Source organism: Aspergillus fijiensis (genome assembly GCF_003184825.1).
Source record: "Aspergillus fijiensis CBS 313.89 unplaced genomic scaffold BO72scaffold_14, whole genome shotgun sequence".
Classification (NCBI taxonomy): Eukaryota; Fungi; Ascomycota; class Eurotiomycetes; order Eurotiales; family Aspergillaceae; genus Aspergillus; species Aspergillus fijiensis.
Window position 1 is genome coordinate 168,960 of NW_024468990.1, and position 15,084 is coordinate 184,043.

At 53.7% G+C, this 15,084-nt stretch overlaps 5 protein-coding genes across 5 annotated transcripts; 1 reads left to right on the plus strand and 4 right to left on the minus strand.

Annotated features, from left to right (window-relative positions):
* Positions 1–204: 204 nt before the first annotated feature.
* Positions 205–1,322, minus strand: BO72DRAFT_494450 (glycoside hydrolase family 43 protein; the record flags this gene model as incomplete). Its single annotated transcript, XM_040948470.1, has 2 exons — positions 205–873; positions 1,008–1,322. 2 exons carry the CDS (start codon positions 1,320–1,322, stop codon positions 205–207), a joined length of 984 nt encoding a protein of 327 aa, XP_040803104.1.
* Positions 1,323–3,405: 2,083 nt separating this feature from the next.
* BO72DRAFT_446387 (BCS1 and AAA domain-containing protein) lies at positions 3,406–5,642 on the minus strand. The gene has a single exon (XM_040944285.1). It carries the CDS (start codon positions 5,237–5,239, stop codon positions 3,515–3,517), a length of 1,725 nt encoding a protein of 574 aa, XP_040803105.1. The 5' UTR covers positions 5,240–5,642; the 3' UTR covers positions 3,406–3,514.
* A 1-nt stretch (position 5,643) lies between these two features.
* Positions 5,644–8,327, minus strand: BO72DRAFT_446388 (alkaline phosphatase family protein). The gene is made up of 3 exons (XM_040944286.1): positions 7,752–8,327; positions 6,419–7,676; positions 5,644–6,366 (listed from the first exon to the last, which is right to left on the minus strand). The coding sequence occupies exons 1-3, from the start codon at positions 8,211–8,213 to the stop codon at positions 5,966–5,968; spliced, it is 2,121 nt and encodes a 706-aa protein (XP_040803106.1). The 5' UTR covers positions 8,214–8,327; the 3' UTR covers positions 5,644–5,965.
* An 829-nt stretch (positions 8,328–9,156) lies between these two features.
* BO72DRAFT_51836 (uncharacterized protein) lies at positions 9,157–10,239 on the plus strand. The gene has a single exon (XM_040949643.1). It carries the CDS (start codon positions 9,493–9,495, stop codon positions 10,156–10,158), a length of 666 nt encoding a protein of 221 aa, XP_040803107.1. The 5' UTR covers positions 9,157–9,492; the 3' UTR covers positions 10,159–10,239.
* Positions 10,240–10,621: 382 nt separating this feature from the next.
* BO72DRAFT_51843 (uncharacterized protein) lies at positions 10,622–14,725 on the minus strand. The gene has a single exon (XM_040949647.1). It carries the CDS (start codon positions 14,468–14,470, stop codon positions 10,733–10,735), a length of 3,738 nt encoding a protein of 1,245 aa, XP_040803108.1. The 5' UTR covers positions 14,471–14,725; the 3' UTR covers positions 10,622–10,732.
* Between the last annotated feature and the right edge of the window lie 359 nt (positions 14,726–15,084).

Below are 15,084 nucleotides of genomic sequence, written 5' to 3' on the forward strand. Positions count from 1 at the left end.
AACTGCTACTGGGAAGAAAGATGGGGGTCCGGGGGGAACCCCCGGGATCGCTCTCTTCTACAAGTAATAGGAATGGACCTATACTGCTACTGCTGCTGCGCTGACTGTACCAGTACAGTATATAATCCGCTATGTGTATTCGCTATCCACAGTATAAACACTATACAATTCCAAACACGCCCACAAGAAGCCCACATCCACATCCTACAACACAACCACATCCTCCCCTTGAATCTCCAACCTCGCCGCATACGTACACCGCCTACCCCCTCCACAGAACCCATGAAACAGCATGCGATCCCCGCACCCACACACCGTGCCACCCCCCGGCGACGTCAGACTCCACTGGCCCGAGGCGAACAGCTGCCGGCCGGACTTGGTGTACGGGCCCGTGATCGACTTGCTCGTAGCCCAGCGCACATCGTACTTGGGGTCCGTGTAGCAGTGCGTCGAGTAGAACAGGAAGTACGTGTCGCCGTGCAGGATCAGGTTGGGGGCCTCGACCAAGGGCCCGTCGCTGTCGTCACGGTCGAGGATCTGCACCGCGTCGCCGACGGGCGTGAACCCGTCGTCGGCGACCTTCTGCAGCAGGATCGGCGTGGGCTTGAGCGGCGCGATCCCGTTGTTGCAGTCGCCGCCGTTGCCGATGCTGTTGCCGTCCACCTTGAACACCACGTAGCGGCTGCCGTCGCGGTCGAGGAAGCCCGAGGGGTCGATGGAGCCGCCCTGGTCCAGTCGGCAGGACAACGGGGTGGAGTTGGGGATGTAGGGCCCCGTCGGGTCGGTGGTTTCGGAGACGGCGACGCCGACGCAATGGTGGCGGAGGTCGTCTTTGGCTTCGCCTGAGTAGTAGAGGACGAATTTGCCGTCGTTCTGATTAGGTTTCCTTGGTCAGCTCGATGGCCAAAAGAGTGTAGAAGGTAAAAAGGGCCCTGGCTGATCATCTACTGCCCTCCCCCCCCTGAAAACAGCTTCGGCTTGCTAACAAAGAAACGCTTGGACCATACCCGCTGTACTACATCTGGAGCCCAGTGGTCCACGGCTGTCTCCCAGCCAGCCAGGGTGGGCATGGCCTCCTTATCCAGCAGAGTCCAAGACTCGAAGTCAGGGGATGTGGCCACCTGGACGGTCCTGCCGTTGCCGTTGGTGCCAAACGCGTACCATGCCCCGTCATCACCTTGAACAAAGCCGGGGTCGGGGAAGTCGGAATCAATGGCAAGCCAAGGGCCTGCGGATCGAGGCGCGATAGGAGAGCCCAGTACCGGCGCTGTTGCTGCCAGCAGAAGCCCCGAAGGCCAACGGCCGCCCTGAATAAGCCGCATTGGGGTTTGATTATAAACACAGTCAGTATAAAAAAAATGCAAGTGCAGGCCAGTCACCAGGAGGACGATGCACACCACCGGAAATGACTGGACAGGGCCGTTTTATATCGGAGACGAGCAGAAATTCCTCAGTAAAGAGGCGGGTCATCCATTGCATTGATGACTTCTAGTTGGCTATACTGGTCTGAGCTATAATGAGCTAATTCATCAATCAGTTGACCGGGCGTCTCAAGAACCAAGCAGGATTGGGTTTCTTGGTCTCGGTCAGGATGCAACACATGGCCCCAGTCTAGGAGCAACAGTTATCTCGCTGCGGGGACAAAGTCCGCGACCTCCTCCTCACCGGGCCACAGGTCTAGTGACCGAGCTTGAGCAGAGTAGCGCAGCATGATTAACCAAGAAATCGATCGATCGATTGTGACTGGACTGGCGGCTGGTAGGTCGAGAGGATCGCCGTGCAACTGCCGCAAGGCTGCCCTTTCGAACCGACAGCAAACGGTGCGCACGACCTGCAGTCGGCCACTGGGGTGAGCAATTGATGTTTCATCAACGACTTGTCAGTCTGGGCGAGCGGACCAGAAACAAAGCACGGATGTTGGGGAATGGAAATTCCCGAAAACAGGAAGGAAAACAGGAAGCACATCTTTGTAACCCTAGTTAGTGCTAACTTAGCCCCATGATTCCCGCAAGCGTGATACTAGATCACAACTAGAGGGGAGTTGATGAATTAGACTCAAAGTATGAACCTTCTTGCAAAGCCATAAGAAAGCATAAATCGAAGGGAAGAGAGGGGTGAGTAAAAATTCAAGGACAGCCACCAAGGGGTATGACGGAATTTGATCATACCACTCCAACATATGTGTGTGTGTGTGTGTGTATGCTGAATACACTGGAGGTGCATCGAGACAACAATTTCAATCTTGCAAGTTCAAAAGGAAACCAGTATGATTGCTGGCCCGGACTGGATTCACAGTGCCGTGCATACCTTGTCTTGTATCTGATAGGCCGCAAGGCGCAGTGCTTGGAAAGTCAGCCACTGCCGCCGCTTCAGCATTTCGTGCCTGACTCGTACACCACCACCGCCGGGTTCCAAAGCCCAACAGCAATTAACACCGTCGGGTCCGCCAGCCAAGATGCGCCCATCTAGATGCTGTTGCCCTGTGGAGTGTGGACGGGTACCTCTGAATGATGGTCCAAAAGACTTGGCAGCGCAAAAAAAGTGACTTGGTCAAGAGGCAAACGTCCACCCTCAAACCATTCCTCGGCCAAGATTTCGGGCAGTCAGTCGCTTGCTCACCTTACGTCCTTCCAGCAAACAACCAATATCATTCGAGTTCATTCTGGACAAGCCAGAGCCTCAAGGACACCGCAAGTCCGCTGACTCACGCTGCATGACAACCTTCTTTCCTGCATCGTCGACGTCAGATCCCGCGATGCTGGTGGTAGACCCTTGATCTGGGTTGTGTCCCTTGCCTTATCGCCATGCCTTATCACCTGAGCGCCGCCCAACAGCTTTGGCTTTTCTGGATGGTATTCGAAGTTATGGAAACGGTCATCCGGTATATCGGAGTGTGCTTTTCCTCCTTTGAGTGGACGATCGGCTTATGTTGACCATGGAACGGGAAAACCCCGTGTTGTTTTGCCGCATCAGGTGAATGGACAGACGATGGAGTCGTGTGAGATAAGCTCTTCCAATCCGAAATCTCAATGTGCGTACCCGGGTGAATGGATACTGAGGACTCAGTAATACGTCCCCCGCATTTCAGGAATTTGGGGGGGGGGGGGGGGTTGCGGGGAAATATCCGCAAGTCGTGTGTCGATCGCGGCCGCTTTCGATCGGGATCGGCAAATGGAAAGTTATCAGGCGGTGGATTAGGGTAGCATAAGGAGAAATGATCTGTGGGTAGAGTCGGATGTGACACTGTACACAATTTGCGAAGTTGAGTTACGAGGAGAAGTGGCAGTCGAGGGGAAGTCGAGGGGAAAGTTGTTTGTTGATTCTCGGGTTTCTCGGTTTCTCTTTCTGGAGTAGTCTCCTCGGCTGACTGCCTCGCGACCATTTCGCACTTTATTTGAGCATCGATGGAATAATAGAATCTATTGTCATTACTGAGTAATACTACCAACTAGGCTATGTCATATATCTTGATCTTGTCGACTCAACAGCATTGTAGCATATGCATTCACATGCTTTACTTGCTCGAGTTCAACTTTTCAAGACGCATCTCGCGTGTCTCGCGCGTGTTCTTCAGCCACTGCTCCACCCAATCAATCGCCTCCTGAGGATTGTTCTTGTAGTTCAGAAGATATCCCTGAACCTCTGCAGCAGTAAACTCACCAGAGGGAACCTGTGCTGCAAACTGTCGTGCCAAGTTCGAAATATCCCCCGGAGTGATTACAAGAGATTGCTTCCCATTCACGGGCTTTATTCCGTTGGTCATGGAGTGCCGGGTCTTTTCAAGGCTACCTCCCGTATCTGCAGAACGCAAATCACCCTCCAGCATGGAATAGATAGACGCAAAGAGTTCCTCGACATCGTGGCTCTGCGCATAGCCAAACCCGATGCTCATATCCACGCGTCCAGGACGGAGCAGCGCGGCATCCAGCTTCTCGGGATGATTGGTAGTCATGATGAGAATGCGACCCTCGCTGGCGGCCACACCATCAATGACATTGAGTAGACCGGATAGCGAGATCCCCTGCTTCTCCGGAGGGCCGCCCTCAGCCTTGTCTCGCGGCTTCCGGGCAGAGGCAGCGTGGTCGGTGTCGGTGTCCTTGTCCTTGTCGTCAGGCCCGCGTTTCTGCGTCATACCCGCGCAGTCGACATCCTCCAGGAGCACAATACATCGCCGAGGCAGTCGGTGAAAGAGGCCCATGAGATCATCCTCATCCAGACTTCTGGAACTCAGATTCAGTAGATACAGCGGCACGCCCAACACCCCGGCAGCGGCGAAGCTCAAGCTCGTCTTGCCGGTCCCCGGAGGCCCGTGAAGCAGATAGCCGCGTCGATACGGGATCCCGCGGTTGGAGTACCATCTTCTAGTCCTTGGATGCAGGTATTCCTTGATGTCATTGACAAACTCATCTTTCTGGGTCTGGTCCAGCACGACAGTGGAAAGTGCCCTCGGCGCACGCGCCATGCAACGGATCCAGTCGGTACGGCCATTCGCCTTCTGACCACGATAGATGACCGTGCTGTTACCGTCGCGTGCAACATACGCCGCCTGCGCCTCCGCGAGCAGCTGCTTAAGGAGCGTGGTGTCCCGTCCAAAGCACGAGATAATCAGGCGTTCCGAATTGTCCTGCATGTACAAGGAGTTGGTGGACCGGTCGCGCACGCGATTGAGGAAGATCAGGCGGTTCTTGTACCGGAAGCGATGGACTCCATGAGCTGGTGTAAAGCGTAAGCGCTTTGTGCGGTCCCGGGCGATCATCTTGTTCCAGTACTCATCAAAACTGCTCCTTGCGATCTCTTCCTCATCGATCTCCTCTTCGGATTCGTCATCCGAGTCGTCCGAGTCGTAGTAGTACCGATCAACGGAGAGCTGGGTGCTGGCATAGATGTGCCTGGTGCTCTGCATACATCGGTGGCGCGAAATCCAGAACATGAGGTAAATGTAGACGTCGTCGTAGATGCGAACCTCAGTTGAGGCCATGAGATGGCTCCGGAACAGGCCCTGAACATGGTGGGACACATGGTCGGAGGCAAAGTAGATACTAATGGCCGTGAAGATGTATGGGATGTAGAGCGAAAGGTCGATGTGGAGGTATGATAACAGGAGCCGCGAGATGAACGCATACCCGGGGATGAGCCCCTCCAGGATGGCGGTTTCGGAGGTATTGAAGATTGGAGTGGTCGAATTCATGGTGGCGAGTATAGGAGCCGCAGCTGAAGGCTCGTTGCAGAAACCAAGCATGCTTGAGAGGGCCTCGAGAGAGATTTATAGGAACGAATCTTGAACTGTGAGTGTGTATTACAATCGGATCAATTCTCGGATCCAAAGCCGAACAAAGTACAGAACCTTTGTATTCAAGCTTGACCGGGACGCAGGCAGCAGACAAGGCTGCGCTCAACAAGAGAGACAAAGGCCCCTAGAGCAGGTAGAAAGAGTGAGACCTTGCTGAAAGAAATTCACTTCTTTATAGCTTTCTCGCTCTTATAGTCAGCCAGGCAGCATGACAGTGTGTCAGGCTGCCACGAACTAGGGGATGCCGAATGGTTCCAGACCATATTGCTGCACCACGGTTTATGAATCAGTGTAACTCTAGCCGACAGGGCTGTGACTGGATGGACTGCAGCGAGGCTTGAGTCACCGACAGTGTCGCGTAATAGGCTGCAGTGAGAATGAGTGCAGTGGAAGGAAAGGATCGCCACAAAGGGACAAAAAGGAGGCTCAGCTCAGCCGCTTTGTCTTGCACATGATGTCATCCTGCAGTCGGGCTCCCATTTTGGGAAATCGTCAACATTTGCCAGAAGGTTGAAGTTCAATATTTCTAGTATCAATTGTGGGTATCTCGAATTAATATATGCTGTATGTGGTACTGCCCCCAGAACACCCAACAAGACTGATTGAGAAGTCGGTATAGATGTAATGAGAAAAGGAAAAGATGTAATGGATGGATGAATGAACAAGAATCGTCATCTAGGACGACCCCGTCACAAAATTATCTTTGACAGTGTCAAACACATCAGTCGCCCAGTCCTTGGCCTCTTCTATCTTCTCCCACAACGTTCCCCACCAGTTCGGACCCGTTTCGTCCTCGCTTTGTGAGCTAGTCTCCGGTGGCGTATCAACCGCCATGTCAGCTGAGGACGTGGGACTGGCAAGAATCATGGACGAGGTCGTGGTTGGTGTCGTCGATGGCTTAACGAGTTCGACGACGGTGGTCGTGACTGATGGTGGATCAGAAGGATCCTCGAGGGTAGGCGAATCCTCGTCAGAATGTAGGCCCACCGGCCTCAGAGGGAGACGAAGAGTTCCATTGTTGGGGTGTGGTGTCACCCCGAGGGAGTCACAGATCAGGTTGTAGACATTGATGTTTTCTAAATGAGTCAGCTACCGGCCAAAGAGTACGGAAGCGAATTCTGCACTTACGGAAGACTTCCAATCGGCTATTAGGTTCATGGGGGAACGCAGGGCCTCTTGCTATGAAGATCGCCCGCATTAAGGGGTGTTCATGGTCGTACCCATGGATTCCTTTTGGATGATAGATTTCTCCTTTTTCTAGGGCTTGATGAGCATCGAAATCCGGCCGTTCAACAATTGCCCAACCTGCCTTGGGGATCACCCAAAGAGGTGCAATCCGGTCGTTGTTCTGGAAATGGTATCGTTTGGGCATGTTCTCCCGCGTGTAAACTTCCAGCGCATGAGAGAAGTTGGATGCCACGCTCTCCAGCTGATTCTGGAGAACTGCAAGGTCGTCCGGCCGCTTGGGGCGAAGCCCACGCAAAGGCCAGCCATCAATGCGGGCGACCAAGCTTAGGTCAATCAAGTCTTCCAGCTGCACCAGTCTTTCGGTAGCAGTACTGGCCATCCCATGGTCAGAAACAATCACAACATTGACGATCTCAGTCAAGTTGCGATCTTGGAGGCCTGTAAGAAGACTAGCAAGCATGGAGTCAACCTTCGCTATTGTGCCCCGCGTCTCCGTGCTATTGGGCCCGTACAGATGCCCGTCAGCGTCGACATTGGGAACGTAAGCAGCAATGAACTGCGGGCGGGACGATTGCGTCTGGTCCTCCACGCCAGGGAGGTCCAACAGGCCCAGGATGCGTTCAACTTTTCGCGAAAGTGCTTCGGAGCCATTGTAGCGATCGAGAAATGTTGGCTCGACACCACCGATATGTGCCTCCGAGCCTGGCCACATATGGATCGCAGCCTTCACGCCCTGGTTCTCAGCCGTCATCCAAAGAGGCTCAGCATTCCACCATTTAGGCTGCATGCTAACGCTGGGATGGGTGTAGTAGAACTCATCCTCCATATCTGGGTCCCAGAATGTGTTTCCAACGATTCCATGACTTTCGGGATATAGTCCAGTCACGAGGGTGAAGTGGTTCGGGAATGTCACACTAGGAAAGCTGGGCAGCATGTATTGCGGAGAGACACCGTTCGCGATCAAGGAGTTGAGGGCCGGGGTCAAGCCCCGGTTCAAAAAGTCCGCACGAAAGCCATCGAGAGAGATGAGGATTGTAGTTGGCGCAAAAAGAGCGGTACCGTTGGATAAGAAACGTTTCGAGGAATGTGAGGCTCGAAATTTCGTTGATGCCTTGTAGGCACCTAATAGGAGTATGAAGAAGAGAACCAGGACGGTGGAGAAGATCAACAAGAGTCGACGCCATGAAACACGCGGTGGCTATTGCAACCGAGATAGGTTAGCAACAATAAAAATCATACGCAACTGCACCGGGGGGACCTTGTGGTGGCCTACTGGGGCGGATGTGTAATCCTTGAGCCGACGGTCCAGGTCCGATGAGGAAGAACTCAAGAGAGAGCTCTCATCGTCCGGGTGGCCCTCTTCCATCTCGAACAGCATCTCTGCTGATTCCCGCGAGTTTCTCAGACGCCCCCTGCGCGCATCCTTCCTGGCTTGCCTCCTTTGTCGCCTGCGTTCCTGCTTCCCGATCCGGACACTGCTACTATTGGGGCTAAAAATGCGGCGGAGGCCATGAGTCGGACCGCTTCTGGTCAACAGCTTTTCGGTCTCTTCTTCATCGTCTAGAACCGTGCGATCGTGTTCTGCAAGTTCTAGAGTGGTTCGAGATCGGCGGAGGAATTCGTCGTCTTCGGAGTCAGAGTCCTGCTCTGAGGGGGAACGTAGCGACTCGGCATCCTCGTCGTAGCCGCCGGGGGAAAGAAGGGAAGCGTCGCGATTATTACGTCGTGAAAGCATGGGGGATAATAGCTGGCATGGGGCCGGATGTGAAAGAAACACGCGTTAACACAGACGTGGGAAGCAGGGATGGACAGGTTGAGAGGAAAGCGAAGTGAATGAATGATGATTTAATGGATAAGTTAGTTGATTGATAGGGAGATCAATTGGAGTTCGGGCGATCTCCGGGCCGGTGCCGAAAAGGGGATCATCCCACAGTTCGCCCATCCTTCAGCTTCGATGCTCGATTCTACCCCATACCCCATACTATCTACTCGATTGTAGCCCATGAAATCGGCGACAAGCTGTTCAAGGCAGAAAAAGTTAACTCCACTCTAATTGCAGTACTAGCATGGTCGTCACCTCTCCGGATCAAGTGGCAAATGCTGTATTTCCGCAAACCGCAATAACCATGATCTAGCTTCACTCACAAGTCTCAACACAGCGTCTACACGCAGCCTAACCTAGAATATCGATACGATTCTTCGCACCCGGGAGCCCTCTGAGCAATGCTCTTGAACGTAGGGTCCAACTGTACTGTATACGCGGCCAACCGGACTCAGCTGGCGAATTCTCGGGCGCCCGTTGAAAGCGTACACAACCGTGAACGCCACACCATCACTTGCGGAAGTCTTGAGGAGCACCTGAGAGCTGACTCACCTTCTAAATCATCCACAGAGTGCCGCCAGGGCTCCAGAAGCTTACTACTAAGGTACTTGCTGGTCTAAAAGTAGTCCAAGAATGGATCAACATTCCTGCTTGGTCCCTGCTTCCGGCGACGGGTTCCCATTTCGGCAAGGATAGGGCTGAGCTGAGCGAGGATCCAAGTCACATGATATCAACTGTTCTCGACATGAAGGACTTCAGTCGAGAAGATCCACCACTGTGGACAGGCCATGGAACCTGATCCGGATCCATCAGTACTCAGAGCATCTCTGCATTGAACTCGGTGTCTGTTTTGCTTCTCCGAATGCAGTACTGTGTTATGTCGAATCTGGCTTCGAACAAGGGACTTCTTCACCACTCAAGATGGGATGTTTAGAATCAAACAAACAACCCCAAAACGAAAGCAACAACAGCCAGGCCAAAGTCCCGAGGACCAGCTTCCGGATTCGATCGACAGAAAAAAAAGCTATAAAGCTTCCTTCCATCACCCCTCCCATCACAACCTCTCTCATCCTTGCATCATCGTCCATCGTCCATCCTTCCTCATCCATCTTTGCTTCAAGCAAAACAGTCCCAGTCCCAGTCAAACCACTGCTGTTTTAACTTCACCCTCCCAAGGCAAAGAAACACCACAATGCACATCTCCAACCATTTCGCAGTGGCCCTGGCCGTCGCCGCGGGCACCGCCCAAGCCCACGCCCGGCACGGCAACATCTACGCGCGCCAGAACGCCACGCAGCCCGACACTACGCCCACCACCATCCCCATCAGCATCCCCACCACGCCCGCCGGCGCCACCGAGCCCATCCCGGTGCCCGTGCAGACCGAGCAACAGCCCACGACCCAAGCGCCCGCCGTCGTCCTCAGCACGGCCGAGACCCCCGCCGCGACAGAGGAACCCACTGCAACCACCGTCCCGGCGGTCGTCGTGCCCCCGTTCCCCATCCCCGCCAACTCCAGCGTGCCGGCCACCGTGCCGGCCAGCGTGCCCGTCATCCCCCTGACCACGGCGCCGCCCGCGATCGTGACCCCCTCCGTCGTCCCCGCGACGACGCCCAGCTCCGGGTTCGTCAACACCACCAGCCCGAAGGCCACCCACTCGGCGACCTCCGGCGGGGGTAACGGCGGCAGCGGTGGCAGCAGTGGCGGTGGCGGCGGCGGCGGCGGCGAGGGTGGTGGTGCCGCCCCGGCCGCTCCGAGCGCCACGAACGGTCTTACCACGAGCGGGAGCACGAAGCTGGTCGCCTCGGCTCTGTCGCTGGTCGGGGGCATTGTGGTCGGGGTGATGGTGCTGGTTTAGGTTGAGACTGGAAAAAGTTCCCCCGGGGATGGATGTCGAAGACCACTCACTCACTCACTGCTGCATAACTGCTTTATAGAGACCTACCTGTTTGCGGGTAACGAACGGTGTTGTTGCCTTGAAAACGTGTCGACTTTTGTCTGCCGTCATTTTATTTTTTGGCTCATCTGCTTTTGTTTGAATGGATTTGTTTTGCTTTTTCCTTTTTGATTGCACTTTGAGGGCCTTGCATATGTATCGACCTATTGGGCAGGTAATCATCCTTATTTTTTCTTGGGAAGGGAATTGGGAAAGTGAGAAAAGAACAACAAAGCCAAATAAGGAGTTGATCTGGGGAAAACAGGAGAGATAGGCGTTTTGGAGGGACAGTCTTTACAATAATTCCATCAGTTGATACACACAAAATCAGATATTCTGCATTGTTAAACCTCATTCAGAAAGTCCCAAGAGAGTAGATTATAATCGTAGTTCATTTTTAATCTTCTAGTAAGAGTCATCTCATTATGAAACCAAGTGGTTCCAGATACAGTATGTAGCAGAGTGAGATTTTGTCTACCTCACCCTATCATCCCATTCAAGATGTCGAAAGCCAATTCACCCACTGACACGAACACCCTCCCGTACCACCATCGACCCCGCCATACACCGAGCTCGTCTCATTAGCCGAAGAGGAAGACGAATTACTCGCAAAGTCAAAGATTCCCGGCGCCGGATTCACCAACTGACCACCATAACTCCGGTCCTCAACCTGCAGCTTTACCAGCGTGGAATTCACCTTCTCGTCCGCCTCCATCGCGTAGCAGTACACCATTTTCTTCTTCGCGTCGCCGCCGTGCCGGTCCAAGGTGATGGTGACAGGGTAGGGGAAGGAACCGGGTCGGGTGAAGTCCGTTGCGGACGAGGAGGAGGTAGAGGTGGATGAAGCGCTCGAGGCGGAAGAAGTCGGGGTGGCGGACGCGGACGCGGACACTGATGACGGCTTCAACAATGTATCCGTTGATCGAGTCCAGATCTGCACAAGAAAGCGCGTTTGCGCCCAGGTGCAGCGCACGCAGGCTTGCTCCTCGGTTGAGCCGCCGTCAATGTCGTTCGCGTCGTCGTCTATACCACTGCCGTTAAGAGGAGCGAGTGAAGAAAGGAAGATGGAGCGGTCGAAGTAGGTGTAGAACCCATAGTGTTCCGTGTCTTGCCCACGATTGTAGAGGCGAATGGGTTGCGATTCCGAGAGGGGGTAGAGCTCGGCGGCCGCGGCAGTGCCGTCTGAGTTCAGGTCGGGTGAGGGAATGAGGGAGTCGAGGTCCGGAAAAGCGTCATCTCTCTTGCGAGTGAGTCGTCGACGAGTGGAGGAAGAGGAAGATGTCGAGGAGGCCGAAAGAAAGCTCATGAAGAATGGCGTCTCTTCGCCGGTGTAGGGGGCGCTATTCTTGTCCGTGGTGTTTCCAAGAAAGGTTTGGTCCTTCATGCTTGGTGGTGATGGTGAGGGATCCGTACCAGACGAGCGGCCAGAGACTAATGATCGTGAGGCGATCGTCGTGCTGTTCGGATAGGTTCCATTGCGGAATTCGATCTCGACGCGGAAGTTTGGCTCATCGGCCGTGTACGGCTTGTTACCGAACTGCTGCTCCCTCGGAAGGGCACAACTCCAGAGTGAAGATGGAGCAATGCAGCCAGGGACTCGTTTGTAAAGATTCGGCCCAGCGATGGTCGCAATGCCAGTTGGCATGGGGGGATAGCCGGTAAGGTTCAGCCATTGGGATTGCACCGGCGTTGCACTTCCCTTCCTGGTCAGTGTCAAGGCAAGAATGAGGGCGAGCAAGACGATTATAAGGAACGAAGTGCAGATCGCCAAGTACCACCGACGCTTCACTCTTCCTTCTCGTCCCGACCTGCCAAAACAGCCTTTCTTGCTAACCGGGCCTCTGCCACGCCAGCATCCACCTAACTTCCGGCCAATAGCGTCTTCCTTCTCTAGCCTCCGTCTTTTCGTTTCGATCTTCTGTCTTTCCGTGGTTGAGTCCACCTCCTCCCGTGTAAGTGGGTGTGGATCTATGCGTGAGGGCAGGATGCCAGAGCTGTGGTGGTAAGAGGTATAGGCAGGTGCCGGTGTGTTCTGCACTTCGCTTAAGGGTACTGATCCTCTTTCTGTCATCCGTTGAAAAGCAGGCGACACAGGCTCCGGAGGCTGCGGCTGTGGAGCAGGATTCGATGCAGGCTGTACAATGTACTGCGAATAGCTTCTTTCCGGCGGAGCTATAAGAACGGCGGAAGGAACCACGGCGGGGTGATTGTAAAAGTTCTGCACTGTCGGTGGAGCCGCAGTCGCTGGCTGGGGAATTGGCTGCGAGACTACAACAGGAGCTGGCTGGCTGGCTGGTTGCATCGCTGGTTGTATGGCTGGTTGGATTATTGGCTGAATGATTGGCTGGTAGACAGGGTAAGGGGTTTGCCTCTCAACATGGCCCTCAGCGACGGCCGCCGGTGCTGCCCTTGGCCCTTCTTGATGTTCCGGCGCAGATGGCACCTCTTCGGCGGTTTCCTTCGCGCTCTGTGTTTGAGGTTGCTGCTTTAGAGATTGGGTACCCGGAGAGCGCTCGCTAGGTGCGACCTCACTTGGTGTATCCTTGCCTGGAGCGTCCTTGCTTGAAGGATGCTCGCTGGAAGGATATTCACTTTGAGGATACCCAGTCAACGTAGGACCGCTTAGAGTGCTGTGTTCATCGGAATCACGGAAAGGGTTCTGTCTGCTTTTAGCCACAGTGGAGATCCCATCAACAGAACGCAGACCAGTGTCCACATCGGAGGGTCCAGGTGGATGTTGTTTCTCAGTTCCAGGCATATCATCCACGTCAATAAGAAGATCTTTCTCATGAGTGATCACCGCAGGTGGCTCAGTAATCATCGCCGCAACCTTGTCTTTTGGGGTAATCGAACAAATATGATTAACACATTCGAAATAAGGACGCCCGCTAAACAGTTCGTGGGCACATGCCTGATAATACTCGGCAGCAGAGCCCTGAATTGGCTCGCCAGGAAACATAAAGGATGTCATATTGCGTTCAGCTTCAACCGAATTGGGATTTTGTGGACTCGAGTTGGTGTTATCTAGCGGGTTTGTAACGGCATCCGGGGTATCGGGCGAAAAGTACGAGACTTCCTTCTCCCACCACTCGTCCGTCAGTTCAGAGGAGTGGGTTGCGATACTGGGCACAGGAGGCCTTCCGGCGGTGACTGGTGTCTTGGGAAAGAGAGGGGACATGAGGTACGTCCACCAGCCTTGCGACTGCCGGGTAGCTTCGGTATTGATGCTCAGTCGATCCGGGATCTTTTTCACCTTCTCAACTAAGAACGAGCTTGATCTTCCTATGGTCTTGGGACTGTCTTCCTCAAAGATAGTTCCGGTTGAAAATGCACGCTGTTTTCTTGATGACATTATAGATTTCATAGAGGGGGAATCTGGGCTGGCCTTCTCATTATCCGCACGGACATGAAAGGCTGGGATGGCCGGCACTGGCGGTATATCATGATCGTCATAATCGGGGTATGGCGTAGGTTGAGAGTAGATGCTGGATGTCGCTCTGGGACGGGGATGAGCCGGCTGGAATCCGTCCCAAAATGTGTCTTCCTTGGCAGAAGTCACAATAATTGAAGGTGTAAGTGGAGTATGCGAAAAGCGCATCCGATCTCTTTCCCTTGGCCTTTCATCGGGCGAGTCCTTCGATCCATGGAATGGCATTTGAAGCCCAATCATAATATGTCTATCAGAAGGCGACAGCTCGTCCTTGCCTATCGTCTTCTGCTCGATAACCCCGAAAGATTGTGGTGCACATGACCCTGGCACTACCGACTTCACAGTCCCCGAGGTACCGTCCGTAGTTCTTTCTTGCTCGCGCACCTGCGAAAGGGCCTTGAGATCGTTCAGATCGACGAAGACTGGTGCTGGCACCTCGTGCTGTACAGTCGTACTTGGTTTGGAGAAATCTGTGACCAAGTTCAATCCGCGACTTCTGCTTGAGCTCTGCTCAGCTCCTTGCTCCACATGCACTACTCCTTGTACGATATCACCTGCACCAGAGAGACGGCCAGTATGACCCTGTCCTTGGATTTGATCATCAAAAGTCGCCTTCCGAATGAAAGGATTCTTGCTGATTGTTTTGTTCAGAAGAGCGAAAGGGCGATTCCGCCACAATTCGTGGTCGTCCGGCGACGACGGGATGGGGCTGGGAACCTCTTCTGTGATCGGTGATGAGAGAGGAAAGCTTGGAGCCGTGGGAATAAGCAGTCCAGCCAGTGGCTTCTGATTCCGAGAAGCCATGACACCGGACTGCGTATAGTATGGCCGGGAATGTCGACTCGCGGGCTCAGTTAATTTGCAAAGTATGTAGGGATACTATACTGTTGTTGATGCAAGTTTTGACCACTCAGTAGTTGCAGAGTAGGCGAGGAACTCTACCGAATATGAGAGAGGTGTATCTTTTCAATTGGGAGAGGTGTTGTCCTTTCGTTCTTTGATGCAGGCAAAGGCTTTTCTGGAAGAAGAACAAAGGGTAGAGTTGATTGTCTTCAGAGGTCAGCGAGTCGGAAGCAACAATGAAATGATGTCGACAATAGCATTAACACAAGCAAAGAAATCTTCCACAATCACCGTGACTCAAAGGATGTGAATTATGGAGTGCCAAGAGCGCAGTACAAATGTGCGAGACAAGCTCCAACAACGAATTCATGAAATCATGAAAGGCACATCAGGTCGGCCAGTCTGTACGAGGATGAAGACCAGAAGAAATCAATAGACACTCTCAGATTGTACGATAGTGGGAAAAGCTTCGTCACCTCAGGTGATCGATGGAGGGAGGAGAAAGCTTCCTCCGAAGAGCTACCCTTGATCTAAACAGCTTGTTTCGCATTGTTCCGGCCAGAGCCTGTGCAGAA